At 42.6% G+C, this 23,679-nt stretch overlaps 1 protein-coding gene across 1 annotated transcript; it reads right to left on the reverse strand.

Moving 5' to 3' along the window:
* Positions 1 to 725: 725 nt before the first annotated feature.
* Positions 726 to 5,754, reverse strand: LOC138370933 (uncharacterized). The gene is made up of 4 exons (XM_069335600.1): positions 5,488 to 5,754; positions 4,065 to 4,272; positions 2,855 to 3,025; positions 726 to 2,524 (listed from the first exon to the last, which is right to left on the reverse strand). Exons 1-4 carry the CDS (start codon positions 5,752 to 5,754, stop codon positions 726 to 728), a joined length of 2,445 nt encoding a protein of 814 aa, XP_069191701.1.
* Between the last annotated feature and the right edge of the window lie 17,925 nt (positions 5,755 to 23,679).

Consider the following 23,679-nt stretch of genomic DNA (forward strand, 5'->3'; position numbering starts at 1 on the left):
AGTTAGTGATTTTAGTAACTACTTGTGGTTAATACAAAGATGTATAAAAATGTTGGTTATTTCCAACATAACTCCGAGGAGAGAAAACTCGGGTCGTAGTTCAGGTATTAGTACTAGCGTACACCTGTTTCTCTATCCTGAAGTTATATTCATGGGTTAGTAGGTTAGTACACACCTAACGAATGTCCCAAATCTTTGGTAGATGACTAAGTCAACATGGAGACGTAAATAAACATTGAAAATTATTAAATAATTCCTGTGTAAGAAACAAAAGGATATTAACAAAATAAATTATGAATAATTGGCTCATTTAAGATTAAGGAAACCTCATCAATACAGTGAGGATACTGTCCAGGGTCACTATGACTCGTAACTAATTACTGGACATCAACTCATCACTGTATCAGCGTGGTCACCTCAAGTTTAAATGATAATTTATCTACCCTTGAATAGAATCAAAATATTGTTTAAGTTTCTGTTTGCAGTTCTGAGCAGCGACTCTTGATGGTCTTGTGCTCGGTTGAGTAGAATCATTGTTCTCTGAAACTTGGGTTACAGGTGAATCTGTAGAACACTCGTGTTCTGCTAACTCTAAAGGTACTAATTTTTCTAGTGTTTTCAATGTAGTAGTGCCTCGACACTGAACTTTAACAATTCGTAATACACCATGGCGGTCAGGATGGATGTCAACAATTTTACCTATAAGCCAATCTGACCTGGGTCCATCACTCTACTAGGACAAGATCACCTGGTTTGAGTTGAACTTTATTATATGGGCTTGCAGCTCCATAATGATATTCTCTTAAAGCAGTTAAATATTCACGTGTCCAGACCTCATTCCATTTCTCTATTACTCTTGAAAGGTGTCTATAACTTTCCACCAAGTCACTTGCTTTGACACACGAAGGGTCAGCTGGATCCTTGTCTACTAGAGATATTAGAGGGCTCAGAAGACCACCATGAATCAAATGAGAGGGACTTAGGGGTTCTCTTTGGGAGAAATCTTCTGTTAAGTAGGTTAGAGGTCTGTTGTTGACTCGTGCTTCAATTTCCACGACAAGGGTCTGTAATTCGGTGAGATTATTTTTCTGCCAGTGTAAGGTTTTTCTTAGGCATTTCTTAACAGTTCCCACCACTCTTTCATAAAAACCGCCGTGCCATGGTGCTCTTAGAGGAATAAATTTCCAATAGCATTGTCTTTGTTTGAGCACAGAGTGTAATTTTGGATGGTTCCATATTTCTTGTAAGCAAGCTTCTCCTGCCACTAAGTTAGATCCATTATCTGAGATCATTAATTTTGGGCAAGATCTTCGTGCAGCAAATCTGTGAAAGGCTTGCAGAAAGGCTTTTGCACTCATGTCAGAAGTGACTTCTAAATGTACTCCGCGTGTGGTAGCGCACGTGAAATGGTAAATGTAGGCTTTCACTGGAATCTTGTCCGGTGTGCCTGTTAAAATTAGTGCTCCTGTATAGTCGACACCTGTGGTTTCAAAGGGACGAAGGTGGACGACTCGCTCCTTAGGTAGGGGCGGTGGACCTGGATAAGGACACACTCGAGCATCATATTTCTTGCAGATTACACAAGACTTGATTAAAGATTTGACAGTTTGGCGACCTTGGGGAAGCCAAAAACATTGTCTGATTTCAGTAAGAGTATCTAATACTCCACCATGCAATGTATTATGCTCATGGTAATGTAAAGCTATGAGTTTAGTAATGATGTGGTGACGTGGAAGAAGTATAGGATTCTTCGTATCTAAATTTATTTCTGCGTGAAGCAGACGTCCGCCACATCTCAAAATGTTATAGCTGTCTGAGTCAAGCCAGATACCTAGAGACTTACTCAACCTTTCTGGGAGATGTTCATATTCCTTCCCATAAGTCTCTTGTTGAGCTTGTTTGACCCAATATTTGATGGAACTAGGAAATCGATACTTGATCCCCACCTTGTTGATGAAATCAAATACCAATTCTGTAACTCTTAGAAATTTACTTAAATTTGAGTAACGATGAGGATTGATAGCTAAAGTTCGAGGGGGTTCTGGATCCACAACAGGGGTAGTGATATTGGTCACAATGACTTGCGGCTTCTGTTGGGGCCACTGACCACTAACTAGCCATTGGGGTACATTAAACCACATCTCGGTTTTAACTAATTGCTTTAAAGTCAAACCTCTGGATAAATAGTCAGCTGGATTGTCCTTGGTTGGGACATGTCTTAATTTATAACCAGCAGACAATTCTCGAATTTCCCCTACTTGATTGCTGACATAAGGAGTTTTGTTGTTGTCGTTCTTTACCCACTGCAATACTGCCTTATTTTCCGACCACACTACTATTTCACTAAGGTGAACATTACTGAGGGTCTTGATCAGGCAATGAGCCAGTCTTACACCTACTAATAAGGCAGTAAATTCCATTTGGGGTAGAGACCTTCTTTTAAATGGGGCTACCCTTGCCTTAGATGTAAGCAAAAATGATTGTTGAGTATTAACTAGATAGGCTACTGAGCCATACGCTTTACCTGAAGCATCACAGAATACATGTAAATTTGTGGGTAAATTTAGTCCTAAGGTATTTCGGGGAAATTGTAGAATACTAAGTTTGTTGTAATCAGTAATCAACTGCTCCCATTTTTCTTGGAGATCCTCCGGCAACGTTTCATCCCACCTCAAATTCCTTTGCCAGCACTCCTACATAAAGAGTTTACCCTTAATTAGAATAGGACTGAGTAGGCCTAAAGGGTCAAATGGCTTGCTGACATGGGAGAGTAGTTTTCTCATGGTTAGAGGTGAATGATTGAAATCCACCGACTTGATATTCAATTTGTCTGTGGAAGTATTCCACTCCATACCTAAGACTTTCAATTTGCGAGGTACCTTATAATCAGGGAATTCTTCCTCGATTATTTGGTTGAGTTGTTTATTATTGGAGGTCCATGACTGTAGGGGCATGTTAGCTCCCAACAGTTCACGATTAGCCTCATGGTAGATTTCCACTAGTTTATTCTCATCATTAGTGGTTCCTTGAAAATTGTCAACGTATAAATTATTGCTAATCTCAGTCTTGTAGGGGCTGTTAGACTTCTTAAGACGTGTATCCAGAGTAGCCTGGAGTAAGAATGGAGAAGATGTCGCTCCAAACAGTACTGAGGCAAATCTATAAGTAATGATTTCGCTATTAGGATCCTTTGGATCTTTCACCCAGAGAAATTTAGTAAAATCACGATCCGTCTCTTGTAAGCCTACTCTTAAAAAGGCCTTACTAATGTCGGCCATATAGGCAAAAACACCAGAGCGAAATCGTAATAAGACATCTTGTAATCTTTGGGTTAGGCTAGGTCCAGTTTGTAGACAATCATTTAGTGACACGCTGCCTGCCTTTAATTTGGCACTACAATTAAATACAATCCTGATTGGTGTTGTAACTGAATCTTTCAGGACAGCATGATGTGGCAAATAATGACCTGTCTTATGGTTGTCTTCTTCAACAACTTCTATAAATTTGTTAGCAAGTTGTTGCTGTATTAAACAGCAACACAGTTGCAATTTATCTGGTTGCTTCCGTAGCCTAGCTAATTGAGAATTTAATTGGGATGAGGCCATGAAATAATTTACTGGAAGCTGTGGGTGGTTCAGCTTCCATGGGAGTCTCACCCAATATTGATTATCTTGGAAAACCACAGTATCAAGATATTGTTGATACGTCCATGTGTCATCTGGACTGGGTTGATCAGGGACTATGCCTTAGGTGTCCAAATCCCATAATTTGTGAACAGGGGGATTGGACTCATCATCCTCAGTTCCGTCTATGTTATGTAGTGGTGACTGCTCTAGGCATAGTCACGCCACTATTGAATTAGTTGGTTGATTACTAGTAGATTTAGAATGTTGTTGGATCAACACCGGTCCTGTGAGTAGTTTACCCCCAGCTGACAGTAACAAGTTTACACCTCGTTGCCTGGTGCATCCAGTAATAAATCTATAATAAAAGTCAGCTCCAATAAGAATATCTACATCGTTGAGGCAGTCTGTATTTATTTTTATGATCCGCTAGCCTAATACCGCTGCGTTTGACTGTTTGAGCAAGACCTGTAACATGTAAATCTGAGGGGATCTTGTCAACGACTATGGCTTGAATTGGGCTGGTGCAGCCTCCTAAACGTGCCAAGACTTTAACAACCTGGTAGTCTCGAGGTCCACTATTGGTTAGGAATCCAGAGATATTCAAATTCACTCGAGCAATAGGCTTCAGTTTCAACTGATCAACTAGCTGTTGAGAAATAAAGGTTTTCTGCGAACCTTGGTCAAAGAGACCACAAGTGGAAATTCTAGATCCCTTGTTAATTAATTTTAATTGAGCTGTTGATAACGTAGTTGTGTTATTCGACTCTGTTGCAAGTACACTTATGTCTTGGTGCACCTTGCAATACTGTACAGAAGTAAATTTTGTAGTCTTCTTATGAGGATTGGTTGATCTTGATTGATCACTTCCACACAAGGAATAATGGTGTCTACCCTTGTGGCACTTGTTGCACATACGTAAGGAGACAGTACAGCTATTAGGGTCATGAGGACCCGTGCACCTTGTGCATCTGTGTAATTCTTGCAAACGATGAATTCGGGTGTTATGGTCTGGATAAGTACTACACTTATAAGTAAGATGTTCATTATTGCAGAACAAACACCTTTTCACTGCGGGAGAAGTCGTAGGAGTGGTGCTCACTACAGGGTTTATAGGATTCACTGTGTATGTACCTACATTTCCAGATTTCCATTTCAGAGATGATTTACTGAAATCTGGTTTTACTACAGTAGTTGCAGTACGTTGGGGTTTATGATGAGAGTTAGTAGAGAAGTTTGAAACACTCTTCCCATCTTGGTTGGCTCTTTGTCTTTCGACTAGGGTATGTAAACCTTCTGTAATTTAATTCATGGTCAGAGAGGTTTTATTGTACATAGTACACAATTTATCTAAAGTTTCTCTTGGTAATTTGCGCCTTACAACTACCTTTGTCATCCATTCAGCAGTCTGAATTTGGACTTTAAGGCTTAAGTCCTTGAGTAAAGATTCTAGCTCTAGTCTGAAAGTTTAAAGAGAACCTGTAGATTTATTAGCAGATGGTAAATCCAGCAATTTTTGGACTAAGATAGTAATTGTCCTTTCCTTGTTATCATAGTTGCTCTTAAGCAATTGAACAGCTAGGTCGTAACCATCACTGGTCAGTGTTATGTTAGAGATTACCTTCAAGGCTTCATTTCATAACAAGCCTTGTAAATAAGTGAACTTGGTTGTTTGAGGGATGTTAGTTTTAGAGTCTACTGCATCCACGAATTTACTCTAGAAATCATCCCAACTCTCATTCTCGTTACCAGAGAATGTGGGTATACTGATCTGAGGTAATTTGACATCAGGATCTGGATGTGCAGTAGAGGCTGTTGTTAATTTGTTTTTAGCAATTTGCTTTTTAAAGGGTTGAAGTTTAACCTGTACATCATCTTCGTACTGGGCTAAATCACTTACAATGTCCTCAAGTTCAGTTTCACCTATTGAGGTTTGGTAAAGTTCTGTCAAGTACAGATTCATATGTTGTTTAATATGCTTGATTTTACCTTCAACAACTTGTAGTAAGTCCTCTAATTCAATGTAGTCAACAGGTGACTGTTGTGACAGATTTTGACACTTGGTAATCTGTCGGGTCAAATGACCTTTCAGACCGATAAGGGTCCTTTTCATTTTGTCAGCCGCTTCCATCTTGCTGGGTAGGGCTGGTCTGATAGTAGATATTTGTTACTGATGTAACTGGGATATTGGCTCATTCAATGGAGTTCAATATCAAGATAATAGCCTAATGTATTTGAATAGACTATACTACCTCGTTTAGAGGTTAATTTACCTACCTAACAATGGATAGCTAATATTTTGAGTAGTACTCGAATGCCACTATTAGATTTTCGTCTGGCTAGCTCATCAATTATCACCATTCGATCCAACAGTGAACATTCGGCAGTACTAAAAAAAATAATACATGAAATAATACGTTAAAAGCACAAAAAGGGTTTTGGCGATCCCACCCCAAATCAGGGTCAGCACAATCTAAATAATATGTATGTACAACAGTACTGTCTAGTACAGTACTCGCTAAATAATTCCTACCTAGGAATCACTAAATGGTTTAGGCTGCATTTGTACAAACATTAGTACAATTACAGTCTAAATATTCTACCTCATCAAAGGTTGGCATATATGCAATGGTGCAGTAATATAGATATATGGTGCTATATTTTTGGGATTATTTTGTTTTGATATATATGTTTGTGCTTAGAAATACAAGTAAAATTATAAATTTATAACACTAAGGCTACTTTATACATAAAGTATTAATAGAAATGTTGATAATAATTAATGAGTTTTAGGCTGTAACATGGGCAGTCTGCTAACAGCCGTAAATAATGAATTTATTGGTAAATAGCCTAATAATAATATTAATGCACTAGTTGGTGTTAGTAAATAAGCAATTATATGGTGTGTAGGATAGCTTAATTCTCAGCTATCTAGGTTCGACGGACCAAAATTTTGTGGGGGAAAACCTGACTCCAATAACTAATAATTAAATATATATTTCGATAGCTATGAAGGACCACCACTTTTTGAGAAAAAGTGGAAAACAAAATAAGGCAATAGAAAAACTGATCCCAAGAACTAGTGTCCTATGGATCATAGTGAAACCGTATTTCTTATATAAATGGAGTCAAATTAACTTACACAAAATTGGGGGGTTACATGCTAAAAGATCAATATATCAATAGCATTATTCTGGTGCTGGTTCTTCACCAGAGTAAATAAAATATGAAAATAAATAAGGTTGATTAGATAATATTAATTGGAGGTAAATGCTCCGCAATATACTACTGAAATGTTGAACAGCATCAATAAATCAATGGGTTAGTGTAATTGATCTCTTTGAGAGATCACTACTGTAACTACAGAGTTATTGCTACAGATACAAAAGGGACAGCTTAGCTGTAAATCTAGTGAGGTGTAATCAGTTGCTACGCTCCACCGACGACGTATTGCATAGGGCAAATATTTGCACGGAACAGTGGGAAGCCTAGCACCTCGGTTGACGTCGCCTTGGTACTGAAAGGCAATTACATTTTAGAAATCTTCTACATAATAAGTAACTACAAATAAATCTTAAATGATGAGGATAACTGTAGGAAATTTCAGCCAATATCTGTTCAATTTATATTCAAGCACTGTAAATTTCTTCTAGAGAGAAATAATGCAAATAATCATCTATTTAGATTGTAAAATTTTTCAAGACACGTACGGGATTTATTTGCTTGTTCTACGGCCTAACAACAACTAGCCTAAATGTTAATTGTGGCCACATAATAACAAAAAGGTAAACCTAGCTGCCGAGCCGCGTGTCCGTTGAAGTGGAGACTTGAGCAATTCTTCGTCCTCCAGCTGCTGCTTGAAAGGCGTTGACTTTGGAATTGCTCATATACTAGTCTGGGACACGGCTACTGTACCAGATAACGTGGCACCTCTCTACTGGTCGTGGGAGCGAAATAAATGGGATCAAGACGTAGCTTTGCTACACGCTGTCAATGGCGTCCACGTCGTGCTCTCTCGTTCTCTCTTGTCTAGTGACGCTCTTCCGTCTTCCCCCTCTTCCTTATTGCGCATGCGCGGCTCTCGATAGACATCTCGAGCGTAAATGTATATGCATATGTCGCAATTGACTAAGGAAGGAAGAGGTAATGACAAGTATTAATATCACAATAAATTTTTCTGTGATAAAATAGAATTTCTCGTAACATAAATTGACTTATTAAAGTTGTGCAGCCAATCGAGAAAATTCAAGTAAAATCATTTACTTCAAAGTAATTTCCTATAGAATGTTTAATATCAACTAAATAAGGGAGTTCCAGTAAGTAGTAGTATACTACGAAATTGAACTTATTAGTAAGTAACTATTTTTAGTAAAGGAAATGATAAACTGGATTCTTGTTATAAATCCAACTAAATGTGGAGAGAATTCATGTTACTGCCTGTCGTTCCTCACGTCGTCACTCTGACTAGGAAGAATCTGGCAATATGTCTAAATAAATCAAGAGAATGATCAAATCTACAAGTTAGTGATTTTAGTAACTACTTGTGGTTAATACAAAGATGTATAAAAATGTTGGATATTTCCAACAAGGGCAGTGATCAGAGGCAATGTATCGGACCGGAGAAATATCACAAGTGGAGTACCACAGGGTTCAGTTCTTGCACCAGTGATGTTTATTGTCTACAAAATGATCTACCAGTTGGTGTACAGAATTATATGAACATGTTTGCTGATGATGCTAAGATAATAGGAAGGATAAGAAACTTAGATGATTGTCATGCCTTTCAAGATGACCTGGACAAAATAAGTATATGGAGCACCACTTTGCAAATGGAATTTAATGTTAATAAATGCATGTAATGGAATGTGGAATAGGAGAACATAGACCTCACACAACCTATATATTATGTGAGAAATCTTTCAAGAATTCTGATAAAGAAAGAGATCTAGGGGTGGTTCTAGATAGAAAACTATCACCTGAGGACCACATTTAAGAATATTGTGCGAGGAGCCTATGCCACGCTTTCTAACTTCAGAATTGCTTTTAAATACATGGATGGCGATATACTACAGAAATTGTTCACGACTTTTGTTAGGCCAAAGCTAGAATATGCAGCGGTTGTGTGTTGCCCATATCTTAAGAAGCACATCAACAAACTGGAAAAGGTGCAAAGACATGCTACTAAGTGGCTCCCAGAACAGAAGGGCAAGAGCTACGAGGAGAGGTTAGAGGCATTAAATATTCCAAAACTAGAAGACAGAAGAAAAAGAGGTGATATGATCACAACATACAAAATAGTAACAGGAATTGATCAAATCGATAGGGAAGATTTCCTGAGACCTGGAACTTTAAAAACAAGAGGTCATAGATTTAAACTAGCTACACACAGATGCCGAAGAAATATAAGAAAATTCACTTTCACAAACAGAGTGGTAGACGGTTGGAACAAGTTAGGTAAGAAGGTGGTGGAGGCCAAGACCGTCAGTAGTTTCAAAGCGTTATATGACAAAGAGTGCTGGGAAGATGGGACACCACGAGCGGAGCTCTCATCCTGTAACTACACTTAGGTAATTACACACACACACACACACACACACACACACACACACACACACACACACACACACACACACACACACACACACACACACACACACACACACATACACACACACACACACATACACACACACACACACATGATATGATTAAATAATATCATATCATAGACACTAACGCATTCCATTCAATAATACAATCGTAAGTGGTAGTCAGGTAACAAGGACAGCAACTGTAAGCTCACTGGGAACCAAGATAAGCCGCTAATCCCCCCGCTGTAATCTGAAGAAAACACCTCACCCACCCACCCACCAGCAACCACACACACGCACGTACACACACACGCACACACTCCCGCGCACACACACGCATGCACACGTACATGCACTCACACACGCACATAAATATTTAATATCTCAAAGGGGCTCATTCCGGGTAGAGGTTGACATTCAATTTGCCCTCGTGACACAGGCACGCACGCGTGTGCGTGCGTGCGTGCTAAAAAGCACACACAAGTACACGCTTAGTCACGGTAGGAACCGCATGGAGGCGAGGATACGTGGAGAGCCAAACTACTGGAGGTGGTGACTAGAAGCTTCTTAACCCAGCATGTCAGAGAACCCACAAGGATGAGAGGAAATGACGAACCAGCGAGACTCGACCTGGTCTTCACCCTGAACGACTCTGACATAAGAGAAATCGGTTTTGAGGCCCCAGTAGGAATGAGCGACCACAGTGTATTGGTGTTTGAGTACCTGATTGAAGAAGGGTTATTGAACTCGAGGAGAGACACCAAAACCAAAAGGTTAGCATACCGAAAGGGAAACTATGAGGAGATAAGAAAATTCCTAACAGATATAGCATGGGAAACAGAGCTCAGGGAAAAGACAGTCCAAGATATGATGGACTACATCACGCAAAAATGCAAGGACGCAGCAAACAAGTTTGTCCCAGCCCAAAAGCAAAACAGTGAAATGAAGATGAGAAACCCATGGTTTAATCAGAGATGTAGGCTAGCTAAGCAGCAAAGTAAAAGGGCATGGAGAAACTATAGGAATAACAGGACACTGGAGAGCAGAGAAAGATACCAGAATGCCAGGAATGAATATGTCAGGATGAGAAGAGAGGCAGAAAGACAATACGAAAATGACATCGCAAGCAAGGCAAAGACTCAGCCTAAATTGCTGCATAGCCACATCAGGAGAAAAGCAAAAGTAAAGGAACAGGTTATGAAATTATGGATAGGGGCAGAAGGATTCACTACAAACGACAAGGAAGTGTGTGAGGAACTGAATAAGAAATTCCAAGAGGTCTTCACCTTAGAGCAAGGAGAAATCCCAGAGATAAGATAGGGAATAGCTAACCAGGAACCACTGGAAGAGTTTGAGATTACCAGCGGGGAAGTAAGAAAGTGTTTACTAGAGTTGGATGTGACAAAGGCTATAGGCCCAGATGGAATCACCCCTTGGATACTAAAGGAAGGAGCAGAGGAACTGTGCCTCCCACTCTCCATAGTGTATAACAAATCTCTGGCAACAGGGGAACTGCCAGAAATTTGGAAAGCAGCTAACGTAGTCCCGATATACAAGAAAGGGGATAGACAGGAGGCACTGAATTACAGGCTAGTGTCCCTAACCTGCATACCATGCAAGCTGATGGAGAAGATTGTGTGAAGAAAGCTAGTGGAGCACCTAGAGCGAGAGAACTTTGTAACACAGCATCAACAAGGATTCAGGGATGGCAGGTCCTGCCTCACAGGGTTACTTGAATTCTACGACCAGGCAACAAAAATAAGGCAAGAAAGAGAAGGGTGGGCAGACTGCATATTTTTGGATTGTCAGAAAGCCTTTGATAGAGTGCCACACAAGAGGCTAGTGAAAAAGCTGGAGATGCAGGCAGGAGTGAAAGGGAAGGTACTCCGTTGGATACAGGAGTACCTAAGCAACAGGAGACAACGAGTCAGTGTGAGGGGTGAGGTCTCAGATTGGAGAGACGTTACGAGTGGAGTCCCACAGGGGTCAGTCCTTGGACCTATACTGTTTCTGATATATGTAAATGATCTCCCAGAGGGTATAGAATCGTTTCTCTCAATGTTTGCCAATGATGCAAAAATTATGAGGAGGACTGAAACTGAGGACGATAGTAGGAGGCTACAAGATGACCTATACAGACTGAGTGAATGGTCCAACAAATGGCTGTTTAAGTTCAACCCAAGTAAATGCAAAGTAATGAAACTAGGCAGTGGAAACAGGAGGCCAGACACAGGATACAGAATAGGAGATGAAGTACTTAATGAAACGGACAGAGAGAAAGAACTAGGAGTTGATATCACACCAAACCTGTCTCCTGAAGCCCACATAAAAAGAATAACGTCTGCGGCATATGCGAGGCTGGCTAACATCAGAACAGCGTTCAGGAACCTGTTTAAGGAATCATTCAGAATCTTGTACACCACATTTGTAAGACCAATCCTGGAGTATGCGGCCCCAGCATGGAGCCCGTACCTTGTCAAGCACAAGACGAAGCTGGAAAAAGTCCAAAGGTATGCCACTAGACTAGTCCCAGAACTAAGAGGCATGAGTTACGAGGAAAGGCTGCTGGAAATGCACCTTACGACACTGGAAGACAGAAGAGTAAGGGGAGACATGATCACAACCAACAAAATTCTCAGAGGAATCGACCGGGTAAACAAGGATAAACTATTCAACAATGGTGGGACGCGAACAAGGGGACACAGGTGGAAACTGAGTACCCACATGAGCCACAGAGACGTTAGAAGGAACTTTTCAGTGTCAGAGTAGTTAACGGATGCAATGCATTAGGCAGTGATGTGGTGGAGGCTGACTCCATACACAGTTTCAAATGTAGATATGATAGAGCCCAGTAGGCTCAGGAATCTGTACACCAGTTGATTGACAGTTGAGAGACGGGACCAAAGAGCCAAAGCTCAACCCCCGCAAGCACAAATAGGTGAGTACAAATAGGTGAGTACACACACACACACACACACACACACACACACACACACACACACACACACACACACACACACACACACACACACACACACACACACACACACACACACACACACGCACACAAACATACACACACACACAAACACCCACCCCAAGCCCACCGTTCTCCCCTGCCCCCCCCACTCTCCCCCACCGCACCTAAGTCTTCCCCTCTCCACCCCTCCCCTCTTCCTCACCCACCTCAGCCTTCCTTTTCCCCTCACGCCCCCTCAAGCCCTTCCCCCATCTCCACCATCCCCGAAAGTCTCTCCTCCCCCCATGCTCCCCCAACCCTCCCCCTCTCACTCTCCCCCCTACCCCCCCTCTCTCCAACCCCCCTACCCTCCCCCTGTCCCCCCCCCCCTCCCATACCAGATCCTCCCAGCTCCCACTCACCCCAGATTCCACAGGTCCCCCCCAGAGGAAAAGCAGAAGAGAGTCAGTTTAAGGGTGATGTACGCGAACATAGATGGGATAAAAAGCAAGACAAGTGAACTAAGGGAAAGAGCACAAGAAATGAACCCAGATGTAATCTAACTCACTGAAACAAAACTCTCTGGAATCATAATGAATGCCGTGTTTCCCCAGGAGTACACAGTAATAAGGAAAGAGAGGGAAGATAGGGGAGGAGGCAGAGTGGCCCTACTCATGAGAAAGGAATGGAGTTTTAAGGAGATGGCTATCCAGGGCTGTGAGGGGTTCACGGACTACATAGTAGGCACCATAACAATGGGAGGACCAAGAATAGTAGTAGCAGCAATATACAACCCTCCACCAAATGACAGAAGACCCAGTCAAGAGTATGAAAACAACAACATGGCAGTTAACACTATAATTGAGAGGGCAGCCTCTGCTGCCTGTAGAAATAGATCCCACCTGCTCATCATGGGGGACTTCAATCACAGAAGGATTGACTGGGAGAACAAGGAACCGCATGGAGGCGAGGATACGTGGAGAGCCAAACTACTGGAGGTGGTGACTAGAAACTTTTTAACCCAGCATGTCAGAGAACCCACAAGGATGAGAGGAAATGATGAATCAGCGAGACTCGGCCTAGTCTTCACTCTGAATGACTCCGAAATAAGAGAAATCAGTTTTGAGGACCCAGTAGGAATGAGCGACCACAGTGTACTGGTGTTAGAGTACCTGAATGAAGAAGGGTTATTGAACTCGAGGAGGGATACCGAAACCAAAAGGTTAGCTTACCGAAAGGGAAACTATGAGGAGATAAGAAAATTCCTAACAGATATAGCATGGGAAACAGAGCTCAGGGGAAAGACGGCCCAAGATATGATGGACTACATCACGCAGAAGTACAAGGACGCAGCAAACAAGTTTGTCCCAATCCAAAAGAAAAAAGTGAAATGAAGATGAGAAACCCATGGTTTAATCAGAGATGTAGGCTAGCTAAGCAGCAAAGAAAAAGGGCATGGAGAAACTATAGTAATAACAGGGCACTGGAGAGCAGAGAAAGATACCAGAATGCCAGGAATGAATGTCACGTTGAGAAGAGAGGCAGAAAGACAATACGAAAATGACATCGCAAGCGAGGCAAAGACTCAGCTTAATTCAACACTTTCGCGATCTGGGGTCGTAAATCTATGACGTATTCATTTCTATCGCTTCCACCCAAGAGTCGTAATTTTACGTTCCATTAAATAATAATTGTATAAAATCCACTTTAAATCCAATTTACTTGGGGTTTATTTCAATATGCGCGCTATGAAATTCCCGTTCTCTCGACTAGGCTGCATGGCACATCGGCCTACTGGGTCACGTGACCGGCCCATTGTTTTGTTGTCACGTGTAGTGGATAGTGTGGTCTCCCTCGCGTGCCAAACTCGCTCGGTTTCAAGCAGTTTTACCCGTTTCTATGTGTATTTGACCAAATACATTCATTTACAAAGGATCCTGCACAAGGCCCAAGCGGTGTTACGCCAAAAAGAGCATCCAGTTCATCAACCGATGACAAAATAAGTGAGATCTACAGAAGGTACACTCAAGTGAAGCTAACTCCCACGAAGATTCCTGGCCTCTTGGATGCCTTTCCAGAAGTCGAATATGAAGATGATATTGAGGCTATTGAGCCTGATACTGAAAATTTGGACGAAGATTGTGACCTGTGGGGACATGGAGCCCATGGGGCAACAACGACTGAGGAGGATACAGAGGGCCTTACAGAGGAGGAGGGGGCACCCGTACTGCAGCCTCTCACCACAAGGCGCTCACGTGGTGTTTGTAGGCCCAAACCACAGCTAAGTACATGACCTGTTTCTCGTCGTAGGAAAATAACACCCATTATGGAAAGTAGCAGTGATTCTAGCATTGATTTATCAAGTGAGGAGGAAAGTGAGGAAGATGAACCAGCCCAGCCTCCTCCAAAGCGTACACATCCAGTACGTACTCGCCAGCCTGGGGCTAGTGATGGCTGGACTCGTGGCAACAATCCCCCATTGTTTGATGATTTTACTGGAACCCCGAGGCTAAGGATTACCAAACCAACGAGTGCACTAGGATATATTCAGCTGTTTTTTACCTATGCATTGATTGAGTTCTTGACACAGGAAACAAATTTGTACGCCTCACAGATATTCCGGATGGCCAATGAAAATGTCAAAGATATTTGGAAACCAGTGAGGGTCAAAGAAATGGCCAGATATTTGGGACTCCCTATATTGATGGAATAAACAGGCTCCCAACTATGAGGATGTACTGGCAAACAAGTAAACCATGGCATGCTCGGTTCTTCAACATGTTTATGACGACGAAACGCTTTCAGCATATAGCCCAGTTTTTCCATACGTTCAATAACAATGCGGTTCCCTTGAACAGTACTGACAAATTGATAAAAGTGAGACCAGTGATGGATTACTTGAAACAAAGGTTTGAAGAAGTTTACTGGCCAATGAAAAAGTTGTGTTTAGATGAAGGTACAATGGCATGGCGTGGCCGACTCTCGTTCAAGGTGTACAATCCAAACAAACCCGACAAATATGGCGTGAAATTATATATGCTAGCTGAATCAACAACTGGCTGCATTATGGTTTTGACGTGTATTCTGGCATTGGTAAAACGATAATCGAAACAGTTACTGGGTTGATTCAGCCACTAGTGAACAAAGGTCACCACCTGTATATGGATAACTACCACAACTCAGTTAGCCTGACAGAGAAGTTGCGAGAACTTGGGGTCTACATATGTGGCACAATTAGACTAATACGTGGCGCCCCAAAGGAACTGCAAAATATTGCCAGGAGTAAACTTTTATTGGATACCACAGTATACCGCCGCAAGGATAACACCTTCGTTCTCCTGTGAAAAGACAAGCGAGTGGTCTCAATGATTACCAACCTCCACAACGCAGACACACAGCGAGTTCAACGAAGGAAACGAGTTTGTAGACGCGACGGAACAACAGCACTAGACCAGGTAACAGTGAACAAACCCACTGCAATTTGCGACTACAATAAATTCATGAAAGGTGTCGAACACTTCGATCAAATGGTGAAGTATTACCATTTCGCCAGGAAAAGTCACAAGTGGACTAAGAAAATAACTTTTTATTTTCTGCAAATGGCTTTGCAGAATGCATTTTCTTTGTACAAAAGCAACACCAGTGACCGCAAGAAACTAACACTGCTCCCGTTTCACGAGGTGGCTATTTTGTCCTTATTGAAGTGGGACAAGGAAGAGTGGCCTGCAACAACAACAACCTATACACACTTGGTGCATGCTCCAGACCTCAATGATGACACAGGTCCTGCCTATGCTGCCGCCATGTCAACACCTGGACCATCGGGTGTGAGGCGCCCTCTGTTTACGTCGACACCTTAAGCTGAAGCCTCACCTGAATCTGAACACGTTATTTTTGGTACAATGCCACTTGACGAGACGGTTGAGTCCGATGACTCAGATTCAAGTATTCAACCTACACAGAAAAAACAGGGACGTATTGTTGATTCAGAGCATCGTCTAAACTACAAGCTGAAGCGTGAAATTGTCAAACTGCCCAAACGTCGCAGGTGTCACGTGTGCGCAAAGTCTGGTATAAGGAAGGAGACTGGAATAGGATGCAAGACCTGCGAAATTGGACTGTGTGTCATTCCGTGTTACACCAATTACCACCAGAAAAGGGTGTATTGGGTGGAGAAGAAGTAACCGCCCGCAACAGCTTCACTCCACCTACGAACATCTGTTGAGCAACTTCAGGATCGGAACCTGAAGGAGGTGGAGTGGAGAGAAAATGCTCAACTTATTTTTCTACAATCTTCTTTCCCTTGGCAAGTACACATCATTGGCCTAAGTTGTTGTAGTATTGTAGTTTAATTTATTATGAATAATTTCATACCTGAATGAACACTGTAGCACACAAACTGCCGTAAGTAGACACGAAACTTCAGATAGTTTTTTTGGGTGTGGCGGGTGTCAGTAATAGTGTCCCAAGCGGGTTACAGGTGGGTGACTTTCGGGCATTGGTACAGGTGTGGCTTCCCAAGAATTTTATTTTATATGCATATGTCTGTGTAGGGAAATTATATTCTGAACACTATACAACAACAAAAAAACATTGTACAACAAGTATAGACTTGAAAAACATGAATACACGGATACGGACAAGCGTAGTATTTTATTGGCCCCAAATCTAACTTACGCTCTGTTGACAATTTTTACCTATGTTCTTATAGAAGATTCTATTGCGAACACATTGCTACAAAAATGAAATACGTAGCTCGAGAATTAATATCAGGACAGTAAGAAAAGTATAAGCTTTCAAAGCGCTGTATCACACCAGTATCGTCCCAGCTGAGATGCCTGCAAACACTTTGGCCACTTCCCACACTCTTGCGGGTGGCTCGCGACCATGATTCTTCATTTATAGGCATATGTCTGCGTAAGGAATTTTAATGCGAGTTCAGTGATATATAATTTAACGCTGTAGGACTAGTGTTGAGTTGACAACAAACAAAAGAGTATAAACATTTTGTTGCTGTTTTGACGTCACGGTGAGTGATCTACGTTGTTATTTATTTCGTGGTGGGATAGCTAATGCTTTGGTGACATTTTATACATATGATCTCCTAGAGGATTTTATTGCAAAAAAATTGATACCAAAATGAAATACGTAGCTCGAGAATTAGTGTCAGGAGAGTGAAAAGATTATACACTTTTCGGTGTTGACTCTCAAGAGCCCAAAACGCCGTGCACACAATGCACTATTTTTTTTAATTGGTGCCGAGGGCGCGAAATTGATGCATAGCCACATCAGGAGAAAAACAACAGTAAAGGAACAGATTATGAAATTAAGGATAGGGGCAGAAGGATTCACTACAAACGACACAGAAGTGTGTGAGGAACTGAATAAGAAATTCCAGGACGTCTTCACCTTAGAGCAGGAGAAATTCCAGAGATAAGAGGGAATAGCTAACCAGGAACCACTGGAAGAGTTTGAGAATACCAGCGGGGAAGTAAGGAAGTGTTTACTAGACTTGGATGTGACAAAGGCTATAGGCCCAGATGGAATCTCCCCATGGATACTAAAGGAAAAAGCAGAAGAACTGTGCCTACCACTCTCCATAGTGTATAACAAATCATTGACAACAGGGAAACTGCCACATATTTGGAAAGCAGCTAACATAGTCCCGATATACAAAAAAAGAGGATAGACAGGAGGCACTGAACTACAGGCCAGTGTCCCTAACCTGCATACCATGCAACCTGATGGAGAAGATTGTGCAAAGAAAGCTAGTGGAGAATCGGGAGCGAAAGAACTTTGTAACACAGCATCAACATGGGTTCAGGGATGGCAGGTCCTGCCTCAGAGTGTTACTTGAATTCTACGACCAGGCAACAAAAATAAGGCAAGAAAGAGAAGGGTGGGCAGACTGCATATTTTTGGATTCTCAGAAAGTCTTTGATACACTACCACACAAGAGGCTAGTGAAAAAGCTGTAGATGCAGGTTGGAGTGAAAGGGAAGGTACTCCATTGGATAAAGGAGTACCTGAGCAACAGGAGACAACGAGTCAGTGTGAGGGGTGAGGTCTCAGATTGGCGAGACGTTACAAGTGGAGTCCCGCAGGGGTCAGTCCATGGACCTATACTTTTTCTGATATATGTAAATGATCTCCCAGAGGGTATAGAATCGTTTCTCTCAATGTTTGCCAATGATGCAAAACTTATGATGAGGATTGAAACAGAGGATGATAGTAGGAGGCTACAAGATGACTTGTGACAGACTAAGTGAATGGTCCAACAAATGGCTGTTCAAGTTCAACCCGAGTAAATGCAAAGTAATGAAACTAGGCAGTGGAAACAGGAGGCCAGACACAGGATACAGAATAGGAGATGAAGTACTTAATGAAACAGACAGAGAAAAAGATCTAGGAGTTGATATCACACCGAATCTGTCTCCTGAAGCCTACATAAAAAGAATAACGTCGGTGGCATATGCGAGGCTGGCTAACATCAGAACAGCGTTCAGGAACCTGTGTAAGGAATCATTCAGAATCTTGTGTACCACATATGTAAGACCAATCCTGGAGTATGCGGCCCCAGAATGGAGCCCATACCTTGTCAAGCACAAGATGAAGCTGGAAAAAGTCCAAAGGTATGCCATTAGACTAGTCCCAGAACTAAGAGGCATGAGTTACGAGGAAAGGCTGCGGGAAATGCACCTTACGATACTGGAAGACAGAAGAGTAAGGGGAGACATGATCACAACCTACAAAATCCTCAGGGGAATCAACTGGGTAAACAAGAATAAACTATTCAACACTGGTGGGACACGAACAAGGGGACACAGATGGAAACTGAGTACCCACATGAGCCACAGGGACGTTAGAAGGAACTTTTTCAGTGTCAGAGTAGTTAACGGATGGAATGCATTAGGCAGTGATGTTGTGGAGGCTGACTCCATACACAGTTTCAAATGTAGATATAATAAAGCCCAGTAGGCTCAAGAATCTGTACACCAGTTAATTGACAGTTGAGAGGCGGGACCAAAGTGCCAAAGCTCAAACCCTGCAAGCACAAATAGGTGAGTACAAATGGGTAAGTACACATATGGAACCCTCACCCCACCTATGCACCTCCAGCCCACATTTAACCCCCTCACCTTGTGACCCTCTAACACCTTCCCCCATCTCCCTCTTCCCCTCTTCTACCCCAAAACCCCCACCTACCCCCAATTCCCCCCTAACTAATACACCCTCTCTTCCACTCCCAGCACCTATGCTGAATTCTCCTCTCAGCCCTCTGCCCTCAATATCTCTCTCCCCCCCAACCTCTCAACCTCTATCTGACTCTCAGTCTCACTCTATTTCTCAACCCCCCTATGCTTTTCAGACCCCTAACTTTCAGACCCATTATGCCCTTCCTACCCCCCTAGATGCCAAGACCCCATTCGCCTACCAGGCACTCCCAGGCACCCCCTAGCACCTCCCCATTCACCCCCACTGCCCCCACTCGCCCCCCAGACACCCTCCAGTTCCCCCCAGACCCCCGGTGAAAGGGGGAACTCTGACACCCGAGTTTCCAAGAAGAGTCTCAAGGTTTGGTACACCAATGCTGATGGGGTAGCCAATAAAGCAGAAGAGATAAAAGAAAGAGTTAGTGAGGCAGACCCAGACATAGTGGCAATAGTGGAAACTAAAATAAATGGCATGATCTCGGATGCAATCTTTCCAGAGGGGTACCATGTGATAAGAAAAGAAAGGACACAGAGACAGGGAGAAGGAGTGGCATTCCTAATAAAGTGGAAATGGAAGTTTGATGAGCTGGAAAATCCGGGTACCAATGAAAGCACGAGCTTCATACATGGAACTCTGACAGTGGATGAGAAGAAGATTGTAATCTTGATACTCTACAAACCCCCACCAAACAGTAGAAGGCCCAGGCAGGAGTACGAGGACAGCAACAAGACCTCTTGTCTTGTTGCTGTCCATAGATGAACTGCAGAGGGCAGCAACTATAGCGCATAGAATGAGAGCGAAGCTGCTGGTCATGGGGGACCTAAATCACGGAGAGATAGATTGGGAAACGAGGAATCCCCATGGCGGGGAGGAGACCTGGGGAGCGAAGCTGGTAGACGTTATTGACAGGAATTTCCTAACACAGCATGTGAAGGAAGATACTAGGGAAAGAGGAGGGGATACGCCCAGCCTATTAGATCTCATTTTCACCCAGAATGTAGAAGACATCGAGCAGTTGGAACATGATATACCACTAGGAGCCAGTGACCATTGTGTCCTAGTCTTTGACTACATGATGGAGCTTAAAATTGTGACCAAAGGACAAGAGGTCCGGGAAAGGAGACTTGATTACAGAAAAGGGGACTACAGAAGGATAAGGGACTACCTGGGAGAAGTGCAGTGGAAGGAAGAACTTAGAGGAAAAACAGTGCAAGGTATGATGAACCAAGTCATATTGAAATGCAAGGAGGCTGAAGAGAGATTTATTCTAACAATAAAGGAAAAAAGCAGGAGGGAATATAATAACCCATGGTTTACTAGACAGTGTCAGGAAGCAAAGGTGAGAAGCAGGAGGGAGTGGAGGAAGTACAGAAGACAAAGGACAGAGGACAACAGGATTAGATGTAACAGAGGTAGGAATGATTACATTAACATAAGACGAGTGTCGGAAAGAAATTAATGAGAATGATATTGCAGTCAAAGCGAAAAAGCAACCTAAATTACTACATAGCCATATAAGAAGGAAGATGTCGGTAAATGACCAAGTGACAGGACTGAGGAAAACAGAAGGGGCATATACAGAAAGCGACAAGGAAATTTGCGAGGTACTGAATGCAAAATTCCATGGAGTGTTCACAACCGAGCCTGAGCAGCTCCCATTGTTAGAAGCGATTACCCTAGATGAAAGACTATCAGATATAGAGGTGACAGCAGAGGAGGTATTGAAACAGTTGACAACACTGGATGCAAATAAAGCTGTTTGACCAGACAAAGTATCACCGTGGATACTTAAAGAGGCAGTGCAGGCTCTCAGCGTGCCTCTGGCAATGATCAATGATGAGTCACATATGTCGGGAGAATTGCCCAGTTGCTGCAAGGAGGCAAATGTCGTACCGATTTTCAAGAAAGGTGATAGGGAGGAGGCACTTAACTACAGACCCGTATCACTGACAAGCATCCCCTGCAAAATACTTGAAAGAATAATTAGGCTAAGACTTGTTGAGCACCTGGAGAGCATTGGGTTTGTAAACAAGCACTAACATGGGTTCTGGACAGGGAAATCATGCCTAACAAACCTTTTAGAATTCTATGATAAAGTAACAAGGTTAAGGCAGGACAGAGAAGGCTGGGCAGACTGCATATTTCTTGACTGCCAAAAGGCCTTTGATACAGTACCGCACATGAGACTGCTATACAAACTTGAGAGGCAGGCAGGAGTAAGCGGAAAGGCCCTAGTATGGGTGAAGAACTACCTAACAGGAAGGAGCCAGAGGGTAATGGTAAGGGGCGAGAAGTCGGACTGGCGAACAGTAACAAGTGGAGTACCTCAAGGATCGGTGGTGGGACCAATCCTCTTTCTAATTTACGTAAATGATATGTTTACAGGAGTAGAATCATACATGTCAATGTTTGCAGATGACGCAAAATTAATGAGAAGAGTTGTGACAGACGAGGATTGTAGGATCCTCCAAGAGGACTCAAACAGGTTGCAGAGATGGTCAGGGAAATGGCTACTGGAGTAGCCATTTACTTTACTTTACGCCAGTAAATGTAAAGTTATGGAAATGGGATCAGGTGATAGGAGACCAAAGGGACAGTACACAATGAAGGGGAACAGCCTACCTGTAACGATTCGAGAAAGAGACCTGGGAGTGGATGTGACACCTAATCTAACTCCCGAGGCACATATAAATAGGATAACGACAGCAGTGTACTCTACACTGGCGAAAATTAGAACTTCATTCAGAAACCTAAATGAGGAGGCTTTTAGGGCGCTTTACACTGCCTACGTAAGACCCGACTTAGAGTATGCCGCGCCATCATGGAGCCCCGACCTGAAGAAACACATAAAGAAACTGGAGAAGGTCCATAGGTTTGCGACGAGGCTTGTCCCTCGTCGCAAACTTAACTTGTCGTAACGTAAAAACGTAACTTGTCGAGTTACGAGGGATGGGATATGAAGAGCATCTGCAGGAACTGAACCTTACGACACTAGAGAAAAGAAGGGAGAGAGGAGATATGATAGGGACATATAAAATACTCAGAGGAATTGACAAAGTGGAAATAGATGAAATGTTCACACGTAATAATAACAGAACGAGGGGACACGGGTGGAAACTGGAAACTCTGATGAGTCACAGAGATTTTAGGAAGTTTTCTTTTAGTGTGAGAGTAGTGGAAAAATAGAATGCACTTGGGGAACAGGTTGTGGAAGCAAATACTATTCATACTTTTAAAACTAGGTATGATAGGGAAATGGGACAGGAGTCATTGCTGTAAACAACCGATAGCTGGAAAGGCGGGATCCAAGAGTCAATGCTAGATCCTGCAAGCACAAATAGGTGAGTACAAATAGGTGAGTACAAATAGGTGAGTACAAATAGGTGAGTACACACACACACACACACACACACACACACACACACACACACACACACACACACACACACACACACACACACACACACACACACACACACACACACCGCATAAGAGGCTGGTACATAAGCTGGAGAGACAGGCAGGTGTTTCTGGTAAGGTGCTCCAGTGTATAAGGGCGTACTAAGCAATAGGAAGCAGAGAGTTACGGTGAGGGGTGAGACCTCCGATTGGCGTAAAGTCACCAGTGGAGTACCACAGTACTCTGTACTCGGTCCTATCTTGTTTCTGATATATGTAAATGATCTCCCGGAGGGTATAGATTCATTTCTCTCAATGTTTGCAGAAGATGCCAAAATTATGAGAAGGATTAAGCCAGAAGAGGACTGTTTGAGGCTTCAAGAAGACCTAGACAAACTGAAGGAATGGTCGAACAAATGGTTGTTAGAGTTTAACCCGACCAAATGTAATGTAATGAAGATAGGTGTAGGGAGCAGGAGGGCAAATACAAGGAATCATCTGGGAGAGGAAATTCTTCAAGAGTCAGAGAAAGAAAAAGACTTGGGAGTTGATATCACGCTAGACGTGTCTCCTGGAGCCCATATCAAGAGGATAACATCAGCGGCATATGCCAGGCTGGCCAACACACGAACGGCATTCAGAAACTTGTGTAAAGAATCATTCAGAACTTTATATACCACATATGTCAGGCCAATCCTGGAGTATGCAGCCCCAGCATGGAGTCCATATGTAGTCAAGGATAAGACTAAACTGGAAAAGGTTCAAAGGTTTGCCACCAGACTAGTACCCGAGCTGAGAGGTATGAGCTACGAGGAAAGACAACGGGAATTAAACCTCACTTCGCTGGAAGACAGAAGAGTTAGGGGGGACATGATCACCACATTCAAGATTC

Source organism: Procambarus clarkii, chromosome 4, assembly GCF_040958095.1.
Source record: "Procambarus clarkii isolate CNS0578487 chromosome 4, FALCON_Pclarkii_2.0, whole genome shotgun sequence".
NCBI lineage: Eukaryota > Metazoa > Arthropoda > Malacostraca > Decapoda > Cambaridae > Procambarus > Procambarus clarkii.